This window comes from Zonotrichia leucophrys, chromosome 13, assembly GCF_028769735.1.
Source record: "Zonotrichia leucophrys gambelii isolate GWCS_2022_RI chromosome 13, RI_Zleu_2.0, whole genome shotgun sequence".
NCBI classification, from domain to species: domain Eukaryota; kingdom Metazoa; phylum Chordata; class Aves; order Passeriformes; family Passerellidae; genus Zonotrichia; species Zonotrichia leucophrys.
This window is the reverse complement of record NC_088183.1, coordinates 8,017,090-8,041,743: the sequence shown is the minus strand read 5'-3', so window position 1 is coordinate 8,041,743 and position 24,654 is coordinate 8,017,090. Positions and strand designations below refer to the sequence as shown.

The 24,654-nt window shown below is 45.8% G+C and overlaps 1 protein-coding gene across 1 annotated transcript in view; it reads right to left on the bottom strand.

Moving 5' to 3' along the window:
• Positions 1 to 6,972: 6,972 nt before the first annotated feature.
• The window catches only part of KLHL3 (kelch like family member 3), a 45,227-nt gene continuing 27,545 nt past the window's right edge, over positions 6,973 to 24,654 (bottom strand). Inside the window, exons 7-15 of the mRNA XM_064724601.1 lie at positions 20,693 to 20,809; positions 19,566 to 19,715; positions 16,934 to 17,051; positions 16,036 to 16,233; positions 15,044 to 15,145; positions 12,047 to 12,175; positions 8,209 to 8,349; positions 7,855 to 7,998; positions 6,973 to 7,613 (exon numbers count right to left, since the gene is read on the bottom strand). Coding sequence (XP_064580671.1) covers positions 7,585 to 7,613; positions 7,855 to 7,998; positions 8,209 to 8,349; positions 12,047 to 12,175; positions 15,044 to 15,145; positions 16,036 to 16,233; positions 16,934 to 17,051; positions 19,566 to 19,715; positions 20,693 to 20,809 — 1,128 coding nt within the window. The 3' untranslated portion in view covers positions 6,973 to 7,584. The remainder of the gene's footprint in view (positions 7,614 to 7,854; positions 7,999 to 8,208; positions 8,350 to 12,046; positions 12,176 to 15,043; positions 15,146 to 16,035; positions 16,234 to 16,933; positions 17,052 to 19,565; positions 19,716 to 20,692; positions 20,810 to 24,654) is intronic.

The window sequence follows — 24,654 nt, the reverse complement described above, 5'->3', positions numbered from 1 at the left end:
ACATCCCAGAATTTTTTCATCCTACAGCATGACCATCAGAGATGCAGAGAGGAAGCACAAATGAGAGAACACAAGAATTCCCTGTGACCTGGCACAGGTGCCACCACCAACCCTGCCAAACACCCCAATGTGTGCCAGGGAGCCCCCATGGGACTGAGAGCTCCCCCTGCTTTGTGGCTGCCCTTTCTGCTGCAGCTCCATCCTCACCCACCCTGCTCTCCTTTGGTTTGGGGTATGATGTCCTCTGGAACCTGCTCTGCCAAATCCTCCTCGCAGTGGGCACAGCTTCCCACGGCTTCCATACAGCAGCTCCACAAAAACCAGCCCTGTCTGCCCCTGCTGGGACAGGGGTTTGGGGACCAGCTGGGTGTGTGCACCACAGCAGCTCCACAGAAACCATTCCCTGCCAGAACAAGGGGTTTGGGACCAACTGAATTTATACCTCACAGCAGCTCTCACAGAAACCAGCCCCTGTCTGCACCTTCTGGGACAAGGGTTTTGGGACCAGCTGGGTGTCTGAGGTATTTCTTGCACAGAAAAATGGGAGACAGCCCAGAACAGGGATCAAAGCTTCCCTGCTTTCCCAGGGTGGAGGGATGGGTACAAGCGAGCAGCCAACTCCTGTGCTTCAACCAATTGATGGCAATTAATGTTAAGTCATCAAGCAGGTGATTCTGCTTTAAGTCACTTGCTTCCACCTGACTTCCCACCTTTTTTTTCATTAACTAAGATTGTAAAGATATTGGTTTCATTTTGTGTTAGATAAACCAAGCTACTCCCAGTGTCACATATGCTTTGAAAAATAAAAGCATGTTTTATGTTCAAGATACAGCTATTAAAAACAACTTATTTAACAAGTAACTCGACTGATTTTTGAGACATAAATCCTTGCTCTTGCAGGATTTTAAAACCCCTTTTTCTTGGGTTGTCCATGTGTTGAGACTGGTCCATGGTGCATCACGTATCCTACAGCATTTTCTCTATCCAAAGTCAAAGGTGAGGAGCATTTTAAGAATAATAAATAACAAAATATTGTGGAAAGAGTATAATGTAACAAAGTATAAGAAAAACACTGAAAAGTAACATTTAAACCTCTTGTGGTTGGATAAGAGGAACAGATCCTTTGGGACAGGTACTCATACTTCAAAGGGCCCTTTTAGAAGTCTTACTGAGTGGAGAAAAAAATCCCTCTAGCATTTAAGACCAGTAATTCACTGAGCAATGTGCTTAGCAGAGGCTGTGAAGGTTTGCAGTGAAAGAAGGAGGAGGCTCATGATAACATATTTTGTAAATCAAGGCCAAATCAAATGCATTGAGTTTCAGCAGCTGTGCCAATTAAATCTCATTCAATTTGCTGAACAAGAACGTTAGCATTAATCACTTTGGCAAATTTCTTAGAATATTTCGTGTCACTGAGTAGTTAAGTGATTTTGTGCCTGTTTACAGTGCAGAATAACATTTTGTGAGGCAATATCATCAGTCACTGAGCAACTGTGGGATGCTTTGGGAACCCTGGGTGGCTCTTAGCAATGTTTCTGTAGTGGTCCTTTGCCTCCTAGAGGCTTTTTCAAAAGTATCCAACAGATTCTGTTATTTTTTAACTGCAGTTTTCTCTGCCATCCACCCTTAGCACAGCCAAAGAACAAGATTCCAGCCAGAGCAGAGGCAATTTTGCCATCTGAACCCTCCACAGCCACATCCCATCTCCAACTCAGATCATCAGTGTAGCTCAGGGACACAGGGAATTCCTCTTTGGCCTTATTTATTCACAAATGGACAGGTTCATCTTTGGCCTGATTTATTCACAAATGGACACAAATGGTTCATCTTTGATCAGGCGTTGGAGTTTCCGTAGCTGAGGTTGTTTCCTGCCCTGCCTTTGATTCTGGTTCCAGATAACTCAGGCACCAAATCACAAAGCATTTCTGCAGCAGAGGAGGCACATCTCACCCTGGGTTATTCCAGCATGTGTGACACCCAACAGCAAAGAGAGGAGCTGCTTCTCTGACCTTGTAACCCCACTGAGTGGATTTTCCCCATTTTCTTTCCTTTCCTCACTGCAAAATTCTAACCCTGACCCTTCTGAGGTGAATGAGGCAAGGTGGCAGCTACTGCTATACACTTTCTGCCCTATCAAGGGTGAAATGTAGGGTGGAAAACATGCCCAAAGGTGAAAATATAAGATGCAAAAAGAAGCAATAATAGCAGAAAAAAAAAATCAGGCAGCAAAGTCAAGGTAGTGAGATTTCTCCCTGGACTGCCAAAGCTTTTCTTTAGCTGCAGGTTCATAGATTCATCAGTTTAAACATGAATAAAAAGGAGCCAGCTGCACAAGAGAAAAGTAATTTTGAAATGAAATCAGGAATAATTGCAAAGTCCCCCAGCTGCATAGAGCAACCCACAATATGTCATTCATTATCTGTGTATCAGGTAATTAAATTTCAGGATCCCACATGGTAGATTTGATGTTGTACATTGGTATTAACAGATGAGGGAGGCACAAGGAGCATTTCTGGAAAACCAAAGAGCTCAGTGAGATGTTTTGTGAGCATAAAGCAAAATGAGTTGGGTGGCTTGGCTAATGTGTTACTTTATGGTGTTATTAAGAAATATTGAGCCCTTGGTGCTAAACTTTTTGCATTTCTCTCTTCCCAGCTGCATTCTCTAAAAGGTTCTGTCTTCTGCCAACCATGCCCTGAACCAAGGGCTTCCCCAGCCCCAGGAGAAATGCTTTTAACTTGCCTTGGAAAAGGAGCAGAGCAGAATCTGGGACAGATCATCAGAGCAGCATCTCAGCATCAGCACGTGTGAGTGCCACCACCCCACAGCAAGGGGCAGAGTGACCCAGGGCTGGCACCTGCTGGGATTGCACAGGGACAAATAAAGCCATGTGCAGTGATGAGATTGCTCCTCGTTGTCAGAAGCCAACAAAGCCAAAACAGACCCAGAAAAGTTTCATTAGTCCAGTTTTTATTCAAATTAAACGATGGGGAACTACAGTGTGATTTTCTTTCATAATAGAAATATGTCAGTGAAGAATGTTTCTTGAGTTGTTCGTCGCTCTGGACAAGACAGCTGTCAAGAGAGTTACTTTGCAAAGTCCTTTGTCCTCCACACTCATGCAAAAAAAATCTTTAATTTAAAAAATTAGCTTAAACAGTCAACCAACTTGTTAGAGTATACTGTCAGCTACTGAACCAAAGTAGTCTGGTTTACAAAACCGAAATTTTTTCACACCCAAGTAAATTACTTCACAATCATTCATTACCCTTGAGGTCTTTATACATAAAATATACAAATTAAATTTATCAATATTTATTTATTTATTTATTGTCACTGAAGAGGAAAATAATTTATAAACCCATAAACAAAGATAAAGGAGGTTGAAAAAAAGTGGATGAGCCCATATTCAGACCATAATATCTAGCACACTCCCAAACACTGCAGCTTTGAGCAACAATGCTCACATGAAAGAGATTTTTGGGCATGATGTGGGCAAAGGGGGCAACTGCTTTGACAATATATAAATGAATAATGAATTCCAAAGGCTAATACCAAGCTGTATTCATCTGTTGAACCATCACAGTAGCCTGATATACAGCATTTATCTGTTGAGCCATCATTGGTTGATGAACAGGCACCACACCTCACTGGATATTAAGGATTTTGGTCTCCAAACAATGTAAACCAGAGAAGAGTATTAAACTTTCATGGTGGTGACATGCAAACACTGCCAAGTGTATTTATGGTAATTACTTGATGTACACATCCATAAAAAGACACTGTTTGGATAAACTGAATGAACTGAAAATTGTTTTTAAACACCTCCAATTTATCTATTAGGCACCAATGGAAAAGATGGACTTCATTCAGACTTGTTTAAACAATAGCTTGCTTGAGTTAAATCTGCTGCAAGCCCAGCAGGGTGTGCACCACACATGATGCTCTTGGGGCTGGGGCTCATCCTGGGGGCTTTTCTGCAGCAGCAAAATCCCTTTTAGGAAACCCTGGGCCAGAAACCCACAGGGGTCAAGCACAGGGTGACCCCAAAAAGAGATTACAACAGAAGGAGATGAGGGAAGTGTTCATATTCACCAAGGACCAACATGAGGAAGAGGTTAAAGTTTGGTCTGTAAAGCTTTTACTAAAACTCCTGCAATAATTTGTCTGATTTTGGCATTCTGGGAGCTGTGCCCAGACTGTTGTGGGCAGAGTATCTCTGTCTTCAAGCAGCTCATGAAGGAGCCAAGAAACAGAACCACCAAGTGACAGCTTGTCCCCCAAACTACCCAGGAACCAAACTCATGGCACGAGGAAATTAAATCAGGGTATTGGAATCATTGTAAAATAACCAATAATCTAAGGGCCTACTGGTGACTGAGGTAATGGGTCTGAATTTATCTCATAATGTGGAGCCCAGTGCTGTCCTTCTAACATTAAAACCAAAAACAGCAGCTATCCCAGATCTTCCTTACAACATGGCATTTCTTGTGCAGAGAACATACAGAGTCACCCCTACACCACAGCCAGCAGAAACCACATTGGAGTGCACAAATTAGATGCAGAAATGTCATTGAAGACCATAAAAAGCAATCCAAAAATTATTTTAAATTGTCTTATAAAAATATTTACAATAAAATTTGTTAGTACTAATGCTACGTTTTCAGTCCTAGAAAAAGGCAATCTGTAAAGGATCTGGCTCAGGTGCTCAAAATGAACAATACAAACACGAAACCACACATCAAAGACAAATTCCAAAAGCATTTTGGGGGGTGGGGGGGGCACAGCTGGTTCATCACACGTTGTTTGTATTGCATAGCTGGAGAACGAGGTCACTTGACTTGCATAACACTGCAACGTTTGGGAAGGAAGGGAGGGAACACCACGAGGAGCACTGGCTGGGCTGGGAACAGCATCCCCCACCCCTGGCAAGGGCTGTGAGTCCTAGCCCTGTCCAGCATGCCAGCCCTGGGCCAGCACTGGGCAGAAATGCCATTTTACAAGAGCAGAGAACCACCAAAACCTAGTGATTAAGAAAGGTCTGTGAACAGATGGAGAGCAGGGATAAAATTATCCCACCTCCAGTTGTACCCACTTTCCCCACCTGACAAACAGCAAATTGCAGCCTTGCCCCTCTCTAGCAGTACCTACCAATTTTTATCTCCAGCCCACATAAACTCATAGTCTCTGGGTAATATTGGCCTCTACTCCAGAGAAGCCAGAGGTGTGAGAATGTTGGCTGGGAACTGTTCCCAACTGTGGAGCTGCAGCTGGGCTGCACAGTAGCTTATAGAGGAGTTTATTTAGCTTTGTGTCTGTACCAGACCTAATGAGTGCCCAAATGCTTGCCCAGCCTTGTCCAGTCACCTCTGCCTAACAACAGATGCTACCTTGCACTGAAATGTTTTGTCTGTCCCATTTTATCCTTTATTCCCAGGCTGCATGGAAGGGAAGCACCTTTTGGGACAGTGAATTTGAGTCTGTCCCAGCTGAGGCCTCATCACCTTCCTTATGCCACCATAAAGGTGCATCTCAGGACTCTGACCCCAAGGCAGCTGCAGTCAGGGGAATATTCCTACTGGGATCATTCCTACTGGGATGTACATTCCTACTGGGATCATTCCTACTGGGATACATTCCTACCAGGGTACATTCCTACCAGCCCCAATGGCTTTTACAGTAAGCAACACCTCACAGGAGAGCAGCATGTCACACTATTGGTTTGGCACATTTTGCTGCAGACTGTAAAACTCAAAGCAAAAGGTTTAAAGGGTATTTTGAAAAAGACTAATTTTTTTTTTCTTAATTACTATTTTCAGGGCCTCTGAGCTCACGTACAATAGAAGTGCAGACATAAAGAGTAGCAATGCCTATTCTTTAGACAGTTTGCCCTTGTTGTGAAAGCAAGAACATCCCAAGAGGAGTGGGAGCTACCTCACATTCCCCATGAAGGGAGTGCCAGCCCCTCTGCAGGCAGTGACACAACACAGGCAGGGGCTGTTTCCCCACAGTGAACAGGCACCCATCTAACAAGGACTATGTCAACTCAAACACCATAGAACATATATTTATAGAAGAAACCCACTCCTCTCCAAAAGCAGCACAAGATGATGCAGCTTGGATCCCTCTGAAATAAATTTTTAAATATTTTTCTCTTCTACTGTCAAGGTCACACTGAGCAGATCTATGGAGACAGAAACCAGCATAAAAACTCTGGACATCTGCCCACAACAAAAAGCCTCAGCTGATCTACAAGGGGAAAAAAGGAAAAAAACCAACCCAAACAACAAGGAGTAGAGAAAATATTTTTCTTCACTAGTTCCCTTTAGCTAAGGAGCTTCTGGGACCTCACCTCTATGCAGAAGCATGTCAGAGCTCATAGAGAGACACAAAAAGGTAGTTTAAAGTCAAACATCTTCTTAAACAGAAAACTTTAAGAATTTGGTATATAAGCAAGACAGGTCCCTTACATCTGGATCTAGATTTGTCTGTTTTGAATAATCTTATGAGTTCTTCATACTAATAGAGGAATGCTTTTAGTAAGGGCAAGACTAAAATAGCAATTACAGTGACAGTGATTAGTTAATCTCCCTGCTCTGGAAGCATTAAAACACTGCAGGTATTTTACTTGGCTCATTAATCCCTGCTTGGGTGACAGAGGGCTCTCACTGCACGGAATGTCTCTACATTAATGGCACCATAAGGGTTTTTTTTTAACATCTAAATGCTCTATTATGAAATGGCATTGAGATGCTGGACAGAGCTAGAACTGAAGCTTTCAGCACAGCTGAAAAGTGTGGGTTGGGAACATTTTCTATTCAAGCAACATTTGTTTCACAGGAGCAACAAAGCCCGTGGGAGCAGCATGTGTAATGTGGGGCTGTGGGTTGGTGTGGCTCAGGTGCAGAGAGCTCAGCCCCAGGGAAGGCACTGCCCAGCAGGTCCCGGCACGCACAGCACACAGCATCCATGGCAAGTAGAAAAACCACATGGTGTTTATTTCCACAAGCATTTCAGGGATACACACAGCAGTCCAGTGGCATGTACAAACGTACGGCTGAGACAGCGTCACACTCGAGCCAGACCACCCTGTTCCAGTCCATTTCTGCTGTTTTTTCTCAGCTGGAACTCAGGAGTTTCCCCTGCCAGTATTAAAGTCCACCCTCCAGGCACAGTGAGTAAGTAGTTCAACCAGCAATGTGCACGGAGCATCAGTAGGGAAGAAATCCAGAAACGTTCGTTTTTACTCACATGCCCAAACGTAGCAGTTTTGTTTCACACAAAAAATCCCGTGCCTGCAGTCCAAGCACAGTGTTTATCTCAGGACACATGCCATCGAGAAGAACAGCTGATTGCACCACAGATAACAAGCAACACCTCGTGTCTAGCATGGAACACGTCCCCAGAGGGATTTTCACTTGGCTATGCAATCCACTGCAGAGTGGATGATGCTTGCAACGTATCACTTGTCATGCTAAGACATTAACAGCAATGAGATGGGTCAAGTCAGAAGTCAGTCATCTTCCCAACACCACCTAGCTGGATCCACTTCACTTCTGCTCCTCACATTGGCTTGATCGTGTGTCACAAGGGTTTGTGAATCACAGCCACACCTGTTGTAAGAACAGACAGACACAGTTATGGTGGGAGCAGCTCCTGGGTTGCCACGTGGCTACAATCATCCTGCAAAGCCAAAGGCCAGCAACGAGGGAGGTGTCTACCACTTCTGTGAAAGTTCCTTCTACTGAAATCAATGTAAAACATACAAAAAAAGTACAATTAAAGCTTCAGGGGGCACAGCCCTCAAGTTTAGGGATGACCCCACTGCTGCCCACTCTCCCACTGCCTGTTTACCTGCATAACTCCTCCCTGTGCTCATGCTGGTTGGCAACAACGTCCACTTGTCTGTGCTGGGGTTGTAGTACTCCACCGAGGCCAGGTTGCAGGAACCATCATCGCCTCCCACCACGTAGAGGAGACCATTCACAGCACACACCCCTCAAAGCAGAGCACAGATGGTGAGACAGGAGCCAACTCATCCCCCACAGCGTGCTGCTGCCACATTCCAATTCACCCCCAAGCAGATCCCTCAACTCCCATTTTTATCTTCTGCAACACTGATCACATACACCACAAGCACACCAACTGCATTAAAAACCACACACAGACAACCGAGCCAACCACCACAGAAAGGCTTATCATGGTTACCTGCATTTCTTCTGCACATGTTCATGTCTGCTACTTGCTTCCAGGTGTTTGTCCCTGGGTCGTAGACTTCCACACTCTTCCTCACCAAGGGCCCGTCATGGCCCCCGGTGGCGTAGAGCAGCCCACTGAGCACACCAACACCTGCCAAGCACAGCCAGGTCAGCCACAGCACAGGGACAGGGCTGCACATCCCTGCTTCATCCCTGGGCACGGCCTTGGCCTCTCCAAGGCACTTCCAGGAGCATGGGCCACATGTGCACCAAGATCAGCAGGCACAGGGTCAGCTCTGCACCCACCCACCCCGTGGCACCACAGCAACCTGCACAGTAGTGCCTGGCAGATGTCCCCCCCCAGGAAGCTGTCAGGCTATCCAAGACCAGCAGTCTTCTCCTCTGCCTTTATTCCATCTCTTTGCACTGACTTCCTCTCTGCCTCCCACCCCACCTTGTTTCCATCTGCCTGATATTTTCTGCCATGGGACCCTCTGCTTTTAGCCTGATTCCCCTTCCAGGACATTTGTTTTTCCTGCTGCCATTGTGACGCACGACTTCATCCCTTGGATGATGTTCCTCTCCTCAACAATTTATAGCTCTTGAAGCTGCCACCTGGTTCCTCTCCTCCCACTCCCACCCCAAAACCTGGCAGCACATGGCACAGACTAGGTGCCTCCAATGCCACCTTCTCAGCCATTTTTGGAGACCCCTGGTCAAATCTCTTGGAATTACCTGGATCTTAAAGCTACTTCTGCCTAATATTAAGTAAATTAGTTAATTAAAATGTTCACCAATCCGTGAGAGTTAAAACTTCCAGCAACTTCATTAATAGGTTCAAAGGCCTCTATTAAAATTAACAAGGTGGGATGTTAGTAAAACAGAAACAGATCTGAATCACATCATTTCAACCATGGGCATTAACCAGTGTGCAGGGAGGGGTCCTGCCAGCCTGATAGCAACAGGTTTTTGACTTGGTCCCTGTTCAAGGATCTCTCCTGGTCAGGAAAGGAGAGGGCAGGAACAGCTGCTGAGCCAGAGAACAGGCACCACTGAGGCTCTGCAGCTCCATCAGGAGCAGCCCCATCTGGGGACAGATACATAAATCTACCACTGTCACCCCTCCCCTCTCTAAATTATCTTAGCCTGCTACTGCTAGATTTGGTTTTGGCCAGCCATCTCTCACTGTACCGAGTGCTGAAATCCTAATATGACATTAGGATTCACGGTTCACCTCTGGCAAACATACAATTAATCTCTAACTGCCATAAATATCCACCTTGCTGGGCCACATCCTTGGTGTGGTTGAAGTACTCCAACATGCAGGACTTGGGAAGAGCAGAACACATCCACATGTGTGTCCCGGCTCCTGAGCTGGAGCAGCTGTCTCCCAGGTCACTGGGAAATGGAAAATCACTTAACTGCATCTGAGCCCAGCAGCCTGGCTGTGCAGCACCTTGGCATTTGATTATATTCAGCTGTTAGTGGAAATCTTATACTTGTAAGAAATAATTTAATGAGTAAACTAATTTAGCAAGCAAGAGAATAAATGAGTCAGAAATGCTCAAGCTTTTTCCCATGAAACTGCCTCCTTGTGCAGTGAGACAGGGCATGCAGGGACAGGGGAAGTGAGCCACACAGCTGGTCCAGCAAACCCTGGTAGTGTTCAACAAACGTGCAGATGTGGCACCTGGGGATGTGGTTTAGCATGAACATGGCAGTGCTGGGTTAACAGTGGGACCTGATGACCTTAAAGGTCATTTCCAATCTAAAAAAATTATGATTCTACAAAAGCTGGGCAGAACCTGCAGATCCCCTCAGCCCCAGAGCCTCCAGGGACTTGGGGACACCTGTCCCCAGCCCCACTAGATGTCAGCACGGGGACAGAGCAGGGTGTCATTGCTGGGGCCGGACAGCAGACTGTGCTGCAGCACTGCTGGTGGCAGTGGCACTGGGCAGTCCCCTCCATCCCTGCTGCAGGGGCCTCTGTGGGACAACCAGAGCCTGAGGAGCTCAGCTGTCAGGTGGGAACAGAAAACTGCAAAGTTTGGCAGGGGAGTATGAGCATTCCTAACAAAGGACTTGCTACATGGAGAAACACTTGTAAAGCAGCACTCAGAGCGTTTCCAACAAAGACAGCTCAATAAAATCCATCTCACTGCAGCCACAAAATTCTTGCTGTTTCAACACATTGCCAGCAATAGGAGATACTCATTCTGCTCTCCTGGAAGGCTGCACTGGACTAGGTTTAAGCATCAAGCAGATACCACAAACTTCTTCCACAGAACTCAAACCAACAGTGTGTCCATATTTACCTCACCTGGAGCTACAGAAAAGATACTGGAGTGAGGAGAGAAAGACAAGGTGAAAGGGAGCAGCCTCAACCTGCCCAGCTCTAAAGGGAACTCCCACCACAGCTTAACCTGCAGGGTCATTTCAGCCCCAAAGAGCAGCCCCCAGGCTTGCCTGTGGGTTCCTGCACAATTTAATATCAGGGAGGACCCATGGCACACACTGAGCATTAAGATCAACAGTGACAAATTCCCATTCACCTGAAGATCATTTTAAATGCAGTGGATAAGAGCTCTTCTTCCTTTCAGAGAGGAACAATCACAGAGAAGACAAATTACTATCTGGTCCAAGATCATGTAGCAAATTAGAAACCTTTAAGACTAGAATCCAATCATTTTACAACAGGTCCTTTGCTCTAATCCTCCAATCAGATCGCCAACTCTTGCAAAAAATCAACTAAAAACTAGCTAAGAAGGGAAAATCTGAGATCAATTTTGTTATCCTACACAATGTGCAGATGAGGGGGAAAAAGGGGAAGACCACGAGGTCACAGGATACAAATAATGTGAACAATGCAAATTACCAAAACAGCCAGTGCAAACAACTAAATAACTCTTTAGTGCAATACAAGAAGCCATGAGAGCTGCTGAGAGATTCCAAGCCATTACACTTTCACCCCTCACGGGAAGCAGGGCACACAAGAGGCTGCACTTGCAAGCCCAGCAATGGCAAATCCCACTTTCCCTCCCTGTGTGTGAGCAGAGCAGGCGGTGTGTCACAGACATATTTTATGAAAAATCCTTTTGCTAGGATCTTTTCTCCTGAGAAGCTGAGAGGCCTCAGAAATGAAATGTAAACAATGGTTATCTGCTGCTGTGGAATGCAACAGGTGCATCTGTGATTGGTCTCATGGTTGTTTGTGATGGTGGTCACAGGGGTCTTATGTTGAAGGAAGAGACAAGGATTTAACTCCATATTTCAGAAGGCTTGATTCATTATTTTATGATATATATTACATTAAAACTGTACTAAAAGAATAGAAGAAAAGTTTTCATCTCAGAAGGCTAGCTAAGCTAAGAATAGAAAGGAAAGAAGAATAGCAAAGGTTTGTGGCTCAGACACTGTGTCCAAGCCAGCTGGGCTGTGATTGGCCATTAATTCCAAACATCCACATGAGACCAATCAAAAATCTACCTGTTGCATTCCACAGCAGCAGATAACCATTGTTTACATTTTGTTCCTGAGGCCTCTCATCTTCTCCGGAGGAAAAAAATCCTAAGGAAAGATTTCTCATAAAAAGATGTCTGCGACAGTTGTTCTTAATTAACAGCCAATCACAGTCCAGCTGTCTCAGACTCTCTGGTCAGTCACAAGATTTTATTACCATTCCTTCCTGATGAAATCCTTTCTTCTATTCTTTTACTGTCATTTTGCTATATCACTTTCTTTTAACATATTACATAACATAAAATAATAAATCAGCCTTCTGAAAGAGTCGAGATTCTCATCTCGGCGCTGCCTGCAAAGCCCACGGTGGTGCTCGTGCTGAGCAGTACCTGCCCCGCTGCGCCGCGTGCTCATGTCAGCCACGTAGGTCCACTCGTTGGTGGCAGGGTTGTACTGCTCCACCGTGCTCAGGCACTGCCGCGACGCGCCGTCGTAGCCGCCCACGGCGTACAGCTTCCCTGCAACACACACGGCAAAGGTGACGGCTCCCCAGGCTGGCAAGGGGGCAAGTGTGGCAACAAAGTCCCACAGATATGCTCAGCAGAAAGATTTGTGAATGTAGAGCCTCATGGAGGAATAGAGATGGAAGCAAGTTTTGATGTAGAAGGAAAGAATTGCTGAGACGGTCTTACTGGATAACCAAGGAGGAAAAGGGTGTGTTAGTTAGGAAGGGCTTTTATGGCTTAGAGCAAAGGATAAACCCACCTCTACAACTTAGATAAAAGGGTAAACCCACCTCTATGACTTAGAGCAAAGGATAAACCCACCTCTACGACTTAGATAAAAGGGTAAACCCACTTAGAGCAAAGGATAAACAAGAAGATGTTTTCACCAAGCAGAAAGATAGCACAGACAAACAAGTCAGCAAATGTTGCAGGTATAAAAAAGGTCTCAGAATTTTCCACTGTGAGAAAACTGAAAAACAACTTCTGGCTTGAACTGTGACATACTTTTAGCCGTTGGAGAACAGTAACATGAATATGGTAATTATAGCAGTTATGATAGGCTATAGATAAAAGTTAAGGTATCAATTGGTTCTACTGTATTAAGATGCTCAGGAAAGAAAAGTATATAATGCAAGGTAGCCAAAAATAGCTCCAGGCCTGCCTGCAGCTGGAGCTGACAGCTGTAGGCACAGGCTCTGTCGCCCACGACCCTGGACTGCTGTAACCTGTTGGATGTAATAAACTGCATTTTGAAGAGCTGCCTGGAGTCCCACATCTCTCATTTAGGCTCTTACACAGCCAGGCTTACCCACAGGTCCAGCCCAGGACAGGCCCTGCCTCAGGTGGCTCTAGGGAACACACCTAAACCTGTCACTGTCATATTTTCTGAAAAATCCCTTTGCCAGGATTTCTTCTCCTAGGAAGCTGAGAAGCCTCAGAGAAAAATGAAAACGATATTATCTCATTTGCTTCTGCCGTGTTTTGCTGCTTTGGAATGTGGTCTGGAGATTGTTTATCCAACAGGTGGTTGTTTGATTGGCTTCATGTGAATTGTTTTCACTTTATGACCAATCACAGCCAGCTGGGTCAGGACTCTGGAAGCAGTAATGAGTTTTCATTATTCTTTGTAGCCTTCTGTCTGTATCCTTTCTCTACTCTTTAGTAAAGTTTTAGTATAGTATTCTTTAATATAATATCATATCATAAAATAAGCTCGACAAATATGTAGAAAAATTCTAACCTAAATTTTTGTACTAAACCTAGAAATAATATAAATTCTCAATCAATGACAGAAAAATCTGGCCATGAATGAGCTGTGCAATTTTCTGCATGCACAAGACTCCCACCAGCAGTTATCTTCAGCCTCAGGCTTTTGCATCCTCCTGTTTCTGGATGCTTGCAAGGCTCCAAGAACAGGCCGGCTCTTTTCTTTCTCCCTCAGGCCCACTCATGACCTCCTTCTGCATCTTCCTGTCTCTAGGAACATTTCAAGCTCTTATTTGTGCTGTTGGTTCTGCCTGGTATTTGGCAGTGAATCAGACAAGAGTGCCAATCTAGGCAAGACAAGATCAATTTCCCTGGCTGACATAGGTTATTAGGTATTTTCAGTATATAATTGATCATCAGATCAATTTTTGTCACATTCAGATGAACCCTGTGGATTAACTGCAGGCTGCAGCTTGTTCCCTACACCAGTGTGATCAGCTCTTGTGCCCATCACATGCCCTTATTATTTTTATCATGGACTCCAACATATGCAACACTTACTTGTGTTTTCAAAAAAAGGAAAGGAAAAGGATTTTATGAGTCTCCAGTAGAAAATGCATCTCTCAGGTCCATATTTAATACTTTTTCTGCATTCAAGCCACTTGAATAAATTCCAATGACTGACAGCAGCCCAGCACTTCCCAAGCACGGGCCAATTTTGAAGAAGGTGCTTCTTAAATATGCAAATTGAAGTTAATGACCACTATTTATTTTGACTTTATCTCCCTTGTTCTTCTCACATAAGCATATTTCATGTACACTAACATATTCCATGTACTTCCCACTCAAACAGGTCCAACCAAAGCACTGTAAATCATGGTTTATATGGTTTATAATAAGGCTTGTGCCAAAGCTGCTCTGCACTAAGGAAAGTGCTATGCCACACTAAAGACAAGTTCAAATAAAGCCTTTCACTTGCTTCAGAATAGATTTTGTAAAGGAAAAAATGGTTCCTACTTAAACTTTTAATTCTCCTGAGTCCAAACCAAGCTGCTCAGCTCCAGCTGCCCCGAGTTTGGTGCTGACCCAGAGGTGCCAGCAGCTGCCACCCTCCTGCCCAGCCTCCCACCCCGCTCTGAGCTGCCCCAGCCTTTGCTGTCATCACCCCTGCTCATTCAGGAACCCCAGCAGAGCTCTGCCTGATGTCAATAAACACAGGTTTTAGTATTCCTGCCAAACCACCAGCCTGGGGCTGTGGGACAAACTCTGCTGCTGTTTCTCTGGCTGAGCAGATTTTCCATGACGGGTATTCCATCCACGCAGCGTCTGCCAGCAGCAGCAGCATCACACAGCTCACAGCAGTGCTGGCTCTCACCAGCCAGAACCAGCCCAGCAGAATTAGGATTCAAAGAAACCTGCACACACCTGATTGCATTCTGAGGAGGCATGGGCTAGTCTGATACAGGTCTGAGGCTCTTGGAAAGCTACACATGATTTTTCACCAAGATAAAGAGGAGAATGGAAAAAGTTGCAGCAATTACATCATATAAAATCAATCTTTCCCAACTGGGGCAGGGAACAGTTCTTGCCATTCCCTCCTACTGCACTTAACCATTCAGGCTTCTGTTTGACAAGTAACATTTGCTTGATGGAAATGGCTGCTCATTTTCTTACCCTCCACAACTCCAACTCCAACACTGCTTCTTCTTGTGTTCATGGGAGCCACAAAAAACCACTCATTGGTTTTATAGCTATAGGCCTCAACTGATGCCAGACCTAGTTAAAAAGGGGATACACAGGTTTTCTAATTAAAAAAAAAGAGAAGAAAAAAAGATTGGTGTTGCACTTTCATCTGCCTTCCACCTCCTCCCAAGCCCGTAATTCCCACCATGCTCCTGCAATCCCACTTCCTAACCCCCTGCCTTTCAGGCTGGGACCAGCATGGCAATGCCACTTTTGCAGTGGCTGGGAAAACTGTTACCCCATCACCCCTGCCCTGGGACTGCTGCCCCTCCAATGTGCTGAGGCCACCAAGGTGAGCAGAGTCGAAATTCCAAGCCCAAAAGCCCCACATCCTTTCAAGCATTCCAGAACATCCATGCAAAGGTTTAAAAATTCCCCCAGCCCCTGCTGCAATAGTTAGTTCAGGGCTTAACCAAGTGGCAGAGCTTTACAGCAGAGGCAGAGGTGTGAATCTAAACATGCAGCCATGCCAAGACAAATCCCTGTAAGATTCCTTGCTAGTATTTTATTCATGTTGCTATGAAAAATTTAACTAAACAAGGAAAAAAATCCCTTTTCAGCCCAGAAAAAGCTTAATCACACAGAGAATGAGGCTGAAAGAACTGTATCACAGTTCTAAAAATAAGAAGAAAGAAAATAATAAAGGGTGCGATTCTCTGCAATATAATAATTTTGGTTTATTGCAGAGAAATAGGGAAAACAATAAGGAAAAGAAAATAAGGGTGAGATTCTCTGCAATTACTGACAGGTCAGAACGTGCACATGGATAGTTACAACACACACCAAACCCCATTTCTGGCTCCCTCTCTACAGAACCCCAGGGGAAGAGCACAGGAACCGCTCTAAAGCTCTGCAATCTCTGCAGGGCCTCCAAAATCCCTTTTGCCAGGCCAGGCAGTGCCTGGTGCTTGCCCAGCACCTACCAGTGCTGCCATCAAAGCCTCCCACGGCGTAGAGGAGGTCGTTGAGCACGGCAGCGCCCAGCGTGCTGCGCCGCTCCTGCATGCTGGCGATGGACGTCCACTGGTCCTTGGCGCCGTCGTACACGTCCACCGTGCGCACCCGCAGCGAGCCATTGAAGCCCCCCACGGCATAGACACTGCCAGCCATGAACACCACGCCTGGAAAGGGGAGAGGGGGTCACAGCAAGCCCTCTGGAGCTGCCCACATGCTGCCACCAGGGTGTGAAAGGCGGCTGGGGAGAGTGGAACGCGAGTTGATGTCAATCGGCGTTTTCTGCTGGTTAACGCCGAGCGTGATAAAACATGCGTGTCATGTGGGAGGTGGAATGCACATGAAAACATGGCAGCACAAGGCACAGATGGAGCTCACACCTGAGTGAGTAATTCTGTGAGCCAGAGGGAACACCAAATGGTGAGCCACATTCACAGCCCTGTCAGATGTTTTCAGCTTAAAGATCTGCTCTCCATCACCCACTCCTCCGCACCAAGAGGGACTGACTCAGCTCCTTTGATTTTCACAAGGAACCCAGCAAGAAAAGCTGGACCCCTGTGGGCTGCCAAGACAGCAACAGGGGAGGAGGAGAGGAAACACTGATGGAGGAGCAGCCAGGAGAGAGAGATGACGAAGGGGAGACAGTGGGAGGGCTGACAGGCAGGAGCAGCCCCACTAGAGAGCAGGACATCCACCTGAACAAGAAGGGAAAGATGTCTCTAGGGAAAGAAGAAGTCATGGCAAAAAGAAAGAGGTGCTTGAGGCCAGGGGCACAGAGGAAGCTAAAGGGAGGATGAAGGACATCCCTCCAGTGCTGAAGAGCTGCATTAGGGAAACAAAGAAGGTGGCAGCAAAAGTTCCCTTTACCTGCTCTGCATCTCCGTGAGGGAAGCTCAGCAACCTGATCCCACCGCTCCTCCTCAAAGTCATAGCACTCCACACTGCGAATGGCTTTGGGTGCTTGCCCACCCACCACAATCATCACCTGCAGAGGGAAGAGGAGAGCTAGAAAAACCTCAGACATGACCCTGGGCAGCTGCTCTCTGCCGAGAAAACATCACACAACCCGATCAAGAGCAGCTGCCAAAATGTGCTGAAGGTCAGCTAGAAGCCTCTGCAGGGACACTTATTTCAGGCAATTATATTTCAAGGGGGAGAAATTTCTCTCCAATTGAATGCATGCTAAATTTCTCTCCAATTTAATACATGCTAAATGCCACCCCATTTTACCCTTCCTCACTGTGTCCAAGGTGGGCAACTTGCCCAATTTCCCCTTGAAACACAAAACCTTTTGGCACCACAGCATACCCAAGACTCACTGCAAAAGTATTTTTAAGTGAAGAAGATTCCAGCATAATTTCCACTGGCAGCCCACTGTTTAGTCATTATCTCCATGGTGGTGCTAAAAATAATCAATGCCACTCAGCAAATAAACCGTGACAGCTGCGGTGCCACCTGCGGGGAAGGCGACACTCGGGGAAATCACCACAACTGTCACGACCTGGGGGGTCTGGGCTGCTGAAGGATGTGATTTGTCAGCTTCATTAAGGCTTTTGGCTGCCACAGGTACTGCAGGAAATGCAGAAATTAAACACTGAATTATTTACAGGTAGGGAAGGGCTATGTCAAGGTGGTCAAGGGCAGCCTCAGGAGTTGAAGAACCACTCTGCTGGGTCAGGCTAAGGGTTCATCCAGCCCCAGACTCCACTACCAGCAACAGCAAGGGGTGGACACTGGTGGGAAAATGAGAAGACCAGAAGATCTGGGCAGTATATAGTGTAGCCCTTCCCAAATCTGCCCTGTCTGCTGCCTGAAGACAAATTCCCCATGGACACGGGTCCCAGGAGCCTGCAGCTCTGCACTCAGGGGTGCCCATGGCTCTGAGCCCCAGCTGGGCACTGCAAACCAACACCTGCACTGGCAGCCAGCCCCCAAAACACCTGCACTGGCACGCAGCTGGACCTGCACTTGTTCAGCACACATTTCATTCAACCCTCCATAGCCATCAAGAGGGAGGACTGGCTCCCCTTAGCACAGCAAATCAAACATCACCCAAGACAATCTGATTTTTACAAGGCCAAGGAGCTAGAAACAAGATAATAGGGCTTCAAATATAGATAAAGAGTGGTTGGAAAACTGGCTTTAGCCTCTGCAAGGCAGCTGGGAGTAGCTGAGGGGATAAGATTGTCACTTGGGTCACTCAGATAACAAACTCAACTCCAAGCAACGTTGCTTTAAAAGTAGAGAGCTAGACAGCAATTTAAAGAATTTGAAGAGCATGGAAATAGTGGCCTGTTTGATCTACAAAGATAAGAACATGATATTAGGAACCAAATTAAGTCTAAATTAACAGCCTGACTATAGTTGTGTAACAGTCTCCCATGGAAGTCACAGGGCTCCACATGATTACAGAATTAAGGGATTCCACAGCAAACAATAATCCCTCATCAGCAGGACCAACAGACCAGATGAAAGTTTCTCAGTAACAGGATTGCTGAAAGATCATCACCTCCTTCCCTTTCTTCACAGTTCAAAAGAAGGGAGGAGAAACCTGCAGAAGGATTTGGGTTTGTACTCATATGTCATGCTATAAAAGATGTTGAGAACCTCTGAACTCACTGATTTGCTGTTCCTTTTATCCTTAACTACTTTAGTCCTTGAACAAGGGCCATGTCAGCCCTCCATGATAGCCCCAAAGCTGTGCTCTACCAACTTCATCTCAGCCACAGCAGGCAGAAAGGACACCGACACACGCTGCCACACGCTGCAAAACCACGACTTCTCAAAGCACAGTCCAGTATCCAAACATCAGAAACAGCACAGATCTCACAGACCATCCCACAAAGCAACCTCGTTATTGTTTGTGCTTGGAAAAATAACACACTGTGCTTTTGATGTCCCGGAATCTCCAATTGCTTACTAGCACCTTCAGTGGCAGTCTGCTGAGAGACTGTGCCACGCTGTGTTTATCTCTGGGGCACACAGAAAAGCTCCTGTGGTCGTTTTTTTCTTCACTAATAAAGTGGTGCTGGAGCATCCCACGCCTGCAGGATAAACGTGGGGAGTAACAAGGATTATTTATTCATTTGCTGCTTTGAGTCCATTGAAATTCACTTCAGACTTCCTGCCCACGGGGCTGGGTGCTGTTTCCTGCTTTCCTGGCTTCTGATTATGGATACAGGAAAGGAAGAGACACCCACTGTGACCTCCTCAGCAGCACCTCAGGCAGCCCTCCCAGCACTCCAGCAGCCACTTGTGGCTGACAAAACCCTTCAAGAGCAGAGACTCTCCTTCCCCTAAGGGCTTATCTAAGCTTACTCAACTTAATTATGTGTCCTTGCTGGGCACAGGCACTGCCAGAAGAGGGAGTAGAACACTTCCAAGCACAACCATTGAGTCAGTAAAGAGTAACACAGCAAGTTGTGGATCTCCTGTCAAAGGACTGAAAATGCCACCAGGAACAGGGGTGAGGTGACACCAAGTGACAAGCTCAGCTTACCTTTGGCAAGCTAACGGGGGTCCTTGGCTTTGTCCTGGGATTCTTTATTAGTTGCCTTTGATCCAGAGGAAGCAAATGATATTTCATGGCTTCAATAAGGAAGTCTTTACAGGTGTTGTTATTCTTGATTAAAGCTTCTTCTTCGACTGTCTGAGAACATGCACACACAACAAAGATCATTTACACTGGCACAGGTCGCAGGGAGCTTTGTGGAAAGAACATGTAAGCTGGAATTTCCCCTCAAATGTACCAACATTAAAAAAAAAATCAGGAGACAAATACAAACAAATACAAAGAAGCACATGCAGTAACATCCAAATTTCTCACCTTTTCCCAAGATCACTCACAAGAAGTGAGTATTTTATCACCCTCTGCCAAACACTTGATGCACTTGACTCACCAGGAGTCTGGATACAAAGTGATTTCTTTTATCTGAGTCAGAATTTTTAAGGAGAAGCAGTATCTTTTATTCCATTAGAAGATACAGATGAAAGAAAAGCAAAACCGTGATGGGTTCATCTTGTGAATACCAATTTTATACCAATTGTATTGATTTTTTTCAGATGTATGATAAAAGCATCGTAGTCAAAGAGCCCAAATGCCAACCCCTTCTTTGGGAATTCTCAGCTCATTATGTAGGCCCAGATGCCAGGAATTCATTTATAAAGAACAATCTCCAAGTCAGACTGAGTCAGAGAGTGCCTCCCCTGCCAGCCACACAGACCCATATGCATGCACAGCACACGTCTCAAACCAAAATTATCACACATTATGTGTTTCCATTATGATGTTTTGCCTGTGCATGACAGAAAAAAGCTGCACGAGCTTGTAACACCACCACTTCAGTATTTTCAGGGTGAAAAATCACAAGATATTCACTTATCAATGTTTCCCCTAGAGGGACAGCAGCTCTGCTCTCAGCATTGGCAGAGCACGGGTCCCATTTTCAAGAAGGTTTCTGAAGCACACATTGATTTCAGAGTCCACTCAGGTGTTAGCTTTTATTCTTCTGTTTACAGACTCAGCAACAGACCAAATTATCCATCTCAGACACAAACAGCCCAGCCACTGACTAAGGACAGCCAGCAGCTTAAGTGCAGGCATTGATGCCTTCTTTGCAGACTGACCTGTACCAGGTAATCCCTGGGCAAAAGGGGCAGGCGAACGTGCTCCATCAGCTTAGCCATGTGCTCCAAGCGAGATTCCTTCTCATAATTGATCCAAGAGATAACTGCTTCAAACACCTACACAGATAAATACAATTAAATGGGGAAGAGACAACTTCCTTGCAGAGTCACCCACCCATAATCAGCAGCATAGTGATTTTAGAGCATCAGAGGAAGGGGGGGAAAAGATCTCTATCAAACAGATGAAAAAGCTGTGGCTGCACAGAGCACAAGCAGCACTGCAGCAAAGAGCTGAGCTGACCATGCATGTTAACAAGCAGCCTCACATCTAGATGTGCTGTATCACTCCCAGAGCTAAGTGCATGTCCAGAACAATCATATACCTCTTGGACATGAGCACTGGAAGGCAGCCAGGAAACTTAATGAGCCTGCTGACATTTGCACTGGACATTATTCATGAAATCAGCCACAACAATTACTCCTGATAACAGAGATCTCCCTCCTCCAGGAGCCTGGCCACACAGTAAAGTCACTACACTCATATTTAATCAATGCAGCAGTTCCACCAGCCCCCAGAAAGCAAAAAGTCTTGAGGACAAGTTCCCCACACACACACAGGGCAAGCCCTGCCTGCAGCCATGGGGCCTCTGCACTGCCTGCATTTCACTGCTAAAAATACTCAGATATTCCAGCTGGGGAACAAGGGCACACTGGGCTTCTGGTCTCAACCAAAATCTAGTTTTACTTCCAGATCCAGCTGGTTGAGATAAGCATCCAGAGCTGGAGCCCGTGACAAAGTGCTCACAAACAGCCCCATGGGCAGAGCCCTGGCCCAGGAGAAGCCTCCTCTGTGGGCTCCTGGATGAATATGCATGTGCTTATGTAACTGGGAGCCTCTCTCATAAAAGAAAGGCCTAAAAATGTCACCAGCAGTGGGAAAGGCTTCCTGAAACAGCCAGCAAGGCAGGAAGAGGGGCTGATGCAGTCTCGGATGCTGCACAGCAGGATCTGGATCACTGCAGTGGAGCTTCCCCACAGAGACAGAATTAAATTCTGACACATAAGCCACATCTACAGGCACCACTGCCCAAGCCCTCCCACTGCCCAGTCACTCGGGGGCTGAGCAGAGATCCCATCTGTCCATGCTTCCCCCAAAGGCATCCCTGGCCCTTCCTCCAGCATGCCAGGCAAGCACCCTTGGTTTCAGCTTCCTTCCAGGGTCACCAAATGGTCAGGCCAATTTGCACAGATAATTATTTCTTTCTTTCCATCCCGCCCATCACTCCCCAAGAGACCATTTTGTTTGGTCCAAGGTCACTAATTTGACAAAATCAACCAAAAATGAGGGCACCATCTTTCAGTCCCCAATTGTTGCTGGTAAATGTACTTGCAGGGGGCCTTGGCAGACACATCCTGCCATGAAGGAGATGCAGAGCAGAAAGGGGTTTCTTCCTCTTAGGCTAAACTATATACTTTTAAAATGCAGTAAAGCACCAGCCTCATTTCCTGTGCCAACAAAGTTCCTGCTGAACTGCTTGGAATTCAGGACACTGCAATGAGGATTTAAGCAACCCAACAGGGAGCGGTGTAATCAAACCACAGCAAATGCTGAGGAGAATAAATACTGCAGAGACTTTAAGTATTTTAAAATTAAAATAAATAAGCAAACAAACATTTCAACTTTGGCTATGAGGCCTTTAAAGTAGAAACTGGGTTGTTGTGAGATTTTTTTTAATTGCAAATGAAGGTGGAAGGAGGATAAAGCAAATGTTTAGCCGACAAACAGGCTTTTCATTAACCTCTTCTGCACAAAGAGATTGTGCAGAAAGTTCTGAGCTGCAGAATGGGTTACAAGGCTGAGGCATACCCAGCTACAGGTCAGGAGGACAGTGAGCAAGTGTAAAGGAAGGTGAGGCAAATGTGCACTAGGAATGTGCACCGGGAATGTGCACCAGGAATAAGCTGCTTCCTCGGTGCTGGCGTCCACTCCTGAGTCAGGCAAGCACTGATGCTTCCCTGCTGTGCCTACTCTAAAAATAACTATTTAAAAAAAAAAAAAAATCAGATTCTGGCACCTTCTGTTGGCTCTGATTCCTAATTTCAGAGAAGGGGAAAAGGCTTTAATCCAAGACAGCAATATCTCTATTTAAAGGCCACATCTGTTTGCAGTCCTGCCGTGCCCGCTGCAGACTCCGAGCAGCTGCTGCCGCTCCCCCGGGACCCTGCAGCCATGCAGGACCTGCTGCCAGGCTGGGATGGGCACAGCAGCTGCCCACACAGCTTGATTTAGAGCTCAGGCACGGGCTGAAGTGGCAGCTGGCACCTGCCTGGCTGCAGGAGCAGTCCCAAGCTAGGGAGAAGTAAATTTCCCACTCTGTGGAGGAGAAGGGTAAAAGTCTGGAATATCCCCTCTCTGCATGCTGCCTAAGGAAAGAGCAAAGCCAGATGTTTTCCCAGTCTCTTCAGCCAAAAATCCATTTGTTAGAGACTTCCAAGAGTGAGGGCCAAACCTTGCATCAGCTTCTGCTGCATGTCAGCAGCATGAGGCAATGAATCAATTACCAGACTCAGCGTAGAATCCCACAATCCAAAAAATCCCAACCCTCTAAAAAATTTCTTTAGCCACTGTTCTGAGTTGGCAGTAGACCATTCTCAAGTCTCTCCCCTACATCTTTAGTAAATAACAAATAATTATTATTTTTACATGGTTTTTAGCTTGCAAACAGTAAAATGAGCCAATTAGGTCAGGTACAGAAAACATTAATAAAACTGTCTTCCAGGCACTGAACTGGCTACAGCAAAAAGAGCAAGCAGGGACAGCAAGCCTCTGCCCTTTTCTTAAAAGGCTTGTGTAACTCCAGAGGTTGGTACAACAAGAGTGACAGAAGAGAAAGGAGATGAGTGATGAGAAAATGCTGTCACCACTTGACAATTAAAATAGATTTCTGTGCTAGCAGAGAATTTTTGTCCGTCTGATGGCCTAGGGGTATAAATGAACCAAAATTGGTGAAGATAAGGATATATTTTATTAAGCCAATTGGTATTAGTTGTGGGGTGGTAGAGGAAGGGGAGAACACACAAATTCCTGAGGCACTCCAAGGGCAATTCTCCCTCCCTGATCCTGGCAGGACTTGGATCCAACACTTCCCAGTGATCCAGGGATGGCAATGCTCTGGTATGAGACACAGCAAGGAGAGGAACAAGAAAACTCCTTGTGAAATCTGGCTGTGACAATTAAGCTGCCAGATTTCTGAAATATTTTGCACATGCATACATATGTGTATGTATAGACTGGTATCCACACATACAGACGTTTTTATAATATATAACTGAAACATTAGCAGATAGGAAGAATAAAAGTGAGGAAAATGGCTTGTCTGTCATGAAGTTAACATGAAACAGCAGCCTCCAAGTCTGTCCTCAATTTCGAGCACTTCTTTGAACTCCAGCACATTTCATGTTTATGTTCCATTCTCATTTTCTGCCTCTCTCCTGTTTTTCAGGTCTGTTGTTTTGAACGTGCAGCTTATGCTTACATTTCCTTCCACTGCCTTGCATTCTCAACAATCTTTTCTTTTACAAGTTCTTTTACAGTCAGCTAAAGAAATACTGGGTTTGATTGTGTAAAGCTCAGATGAGGGAAGGAGCATTTTGATTCCCCTGGGCTCAAGGCCAATAAAAGCTTTTGAACAATGCTGCACAGGACTGGAAAAAATTGGTTACTAAACTTGCACTTCCCTTTGCAGACTGCTTGGCTCAGGCAGAGGGATTGGGCTGTGAGTTTGTGCCATTTGCTGTTTCCCTTGCTGGCCCTGCCCCAGGGGCACCTGGCAGCCCACGCCTCTGGACCCTCTGGGTTTGCTGGCTCAGGATCAGCAGGGAGCACCCCTGAGGCCACAGCTCACATGGAGCAGGATTTCTGGAGAGTTTTACAGCCCCTCTGGGCCCAAGCACTTGTGTGT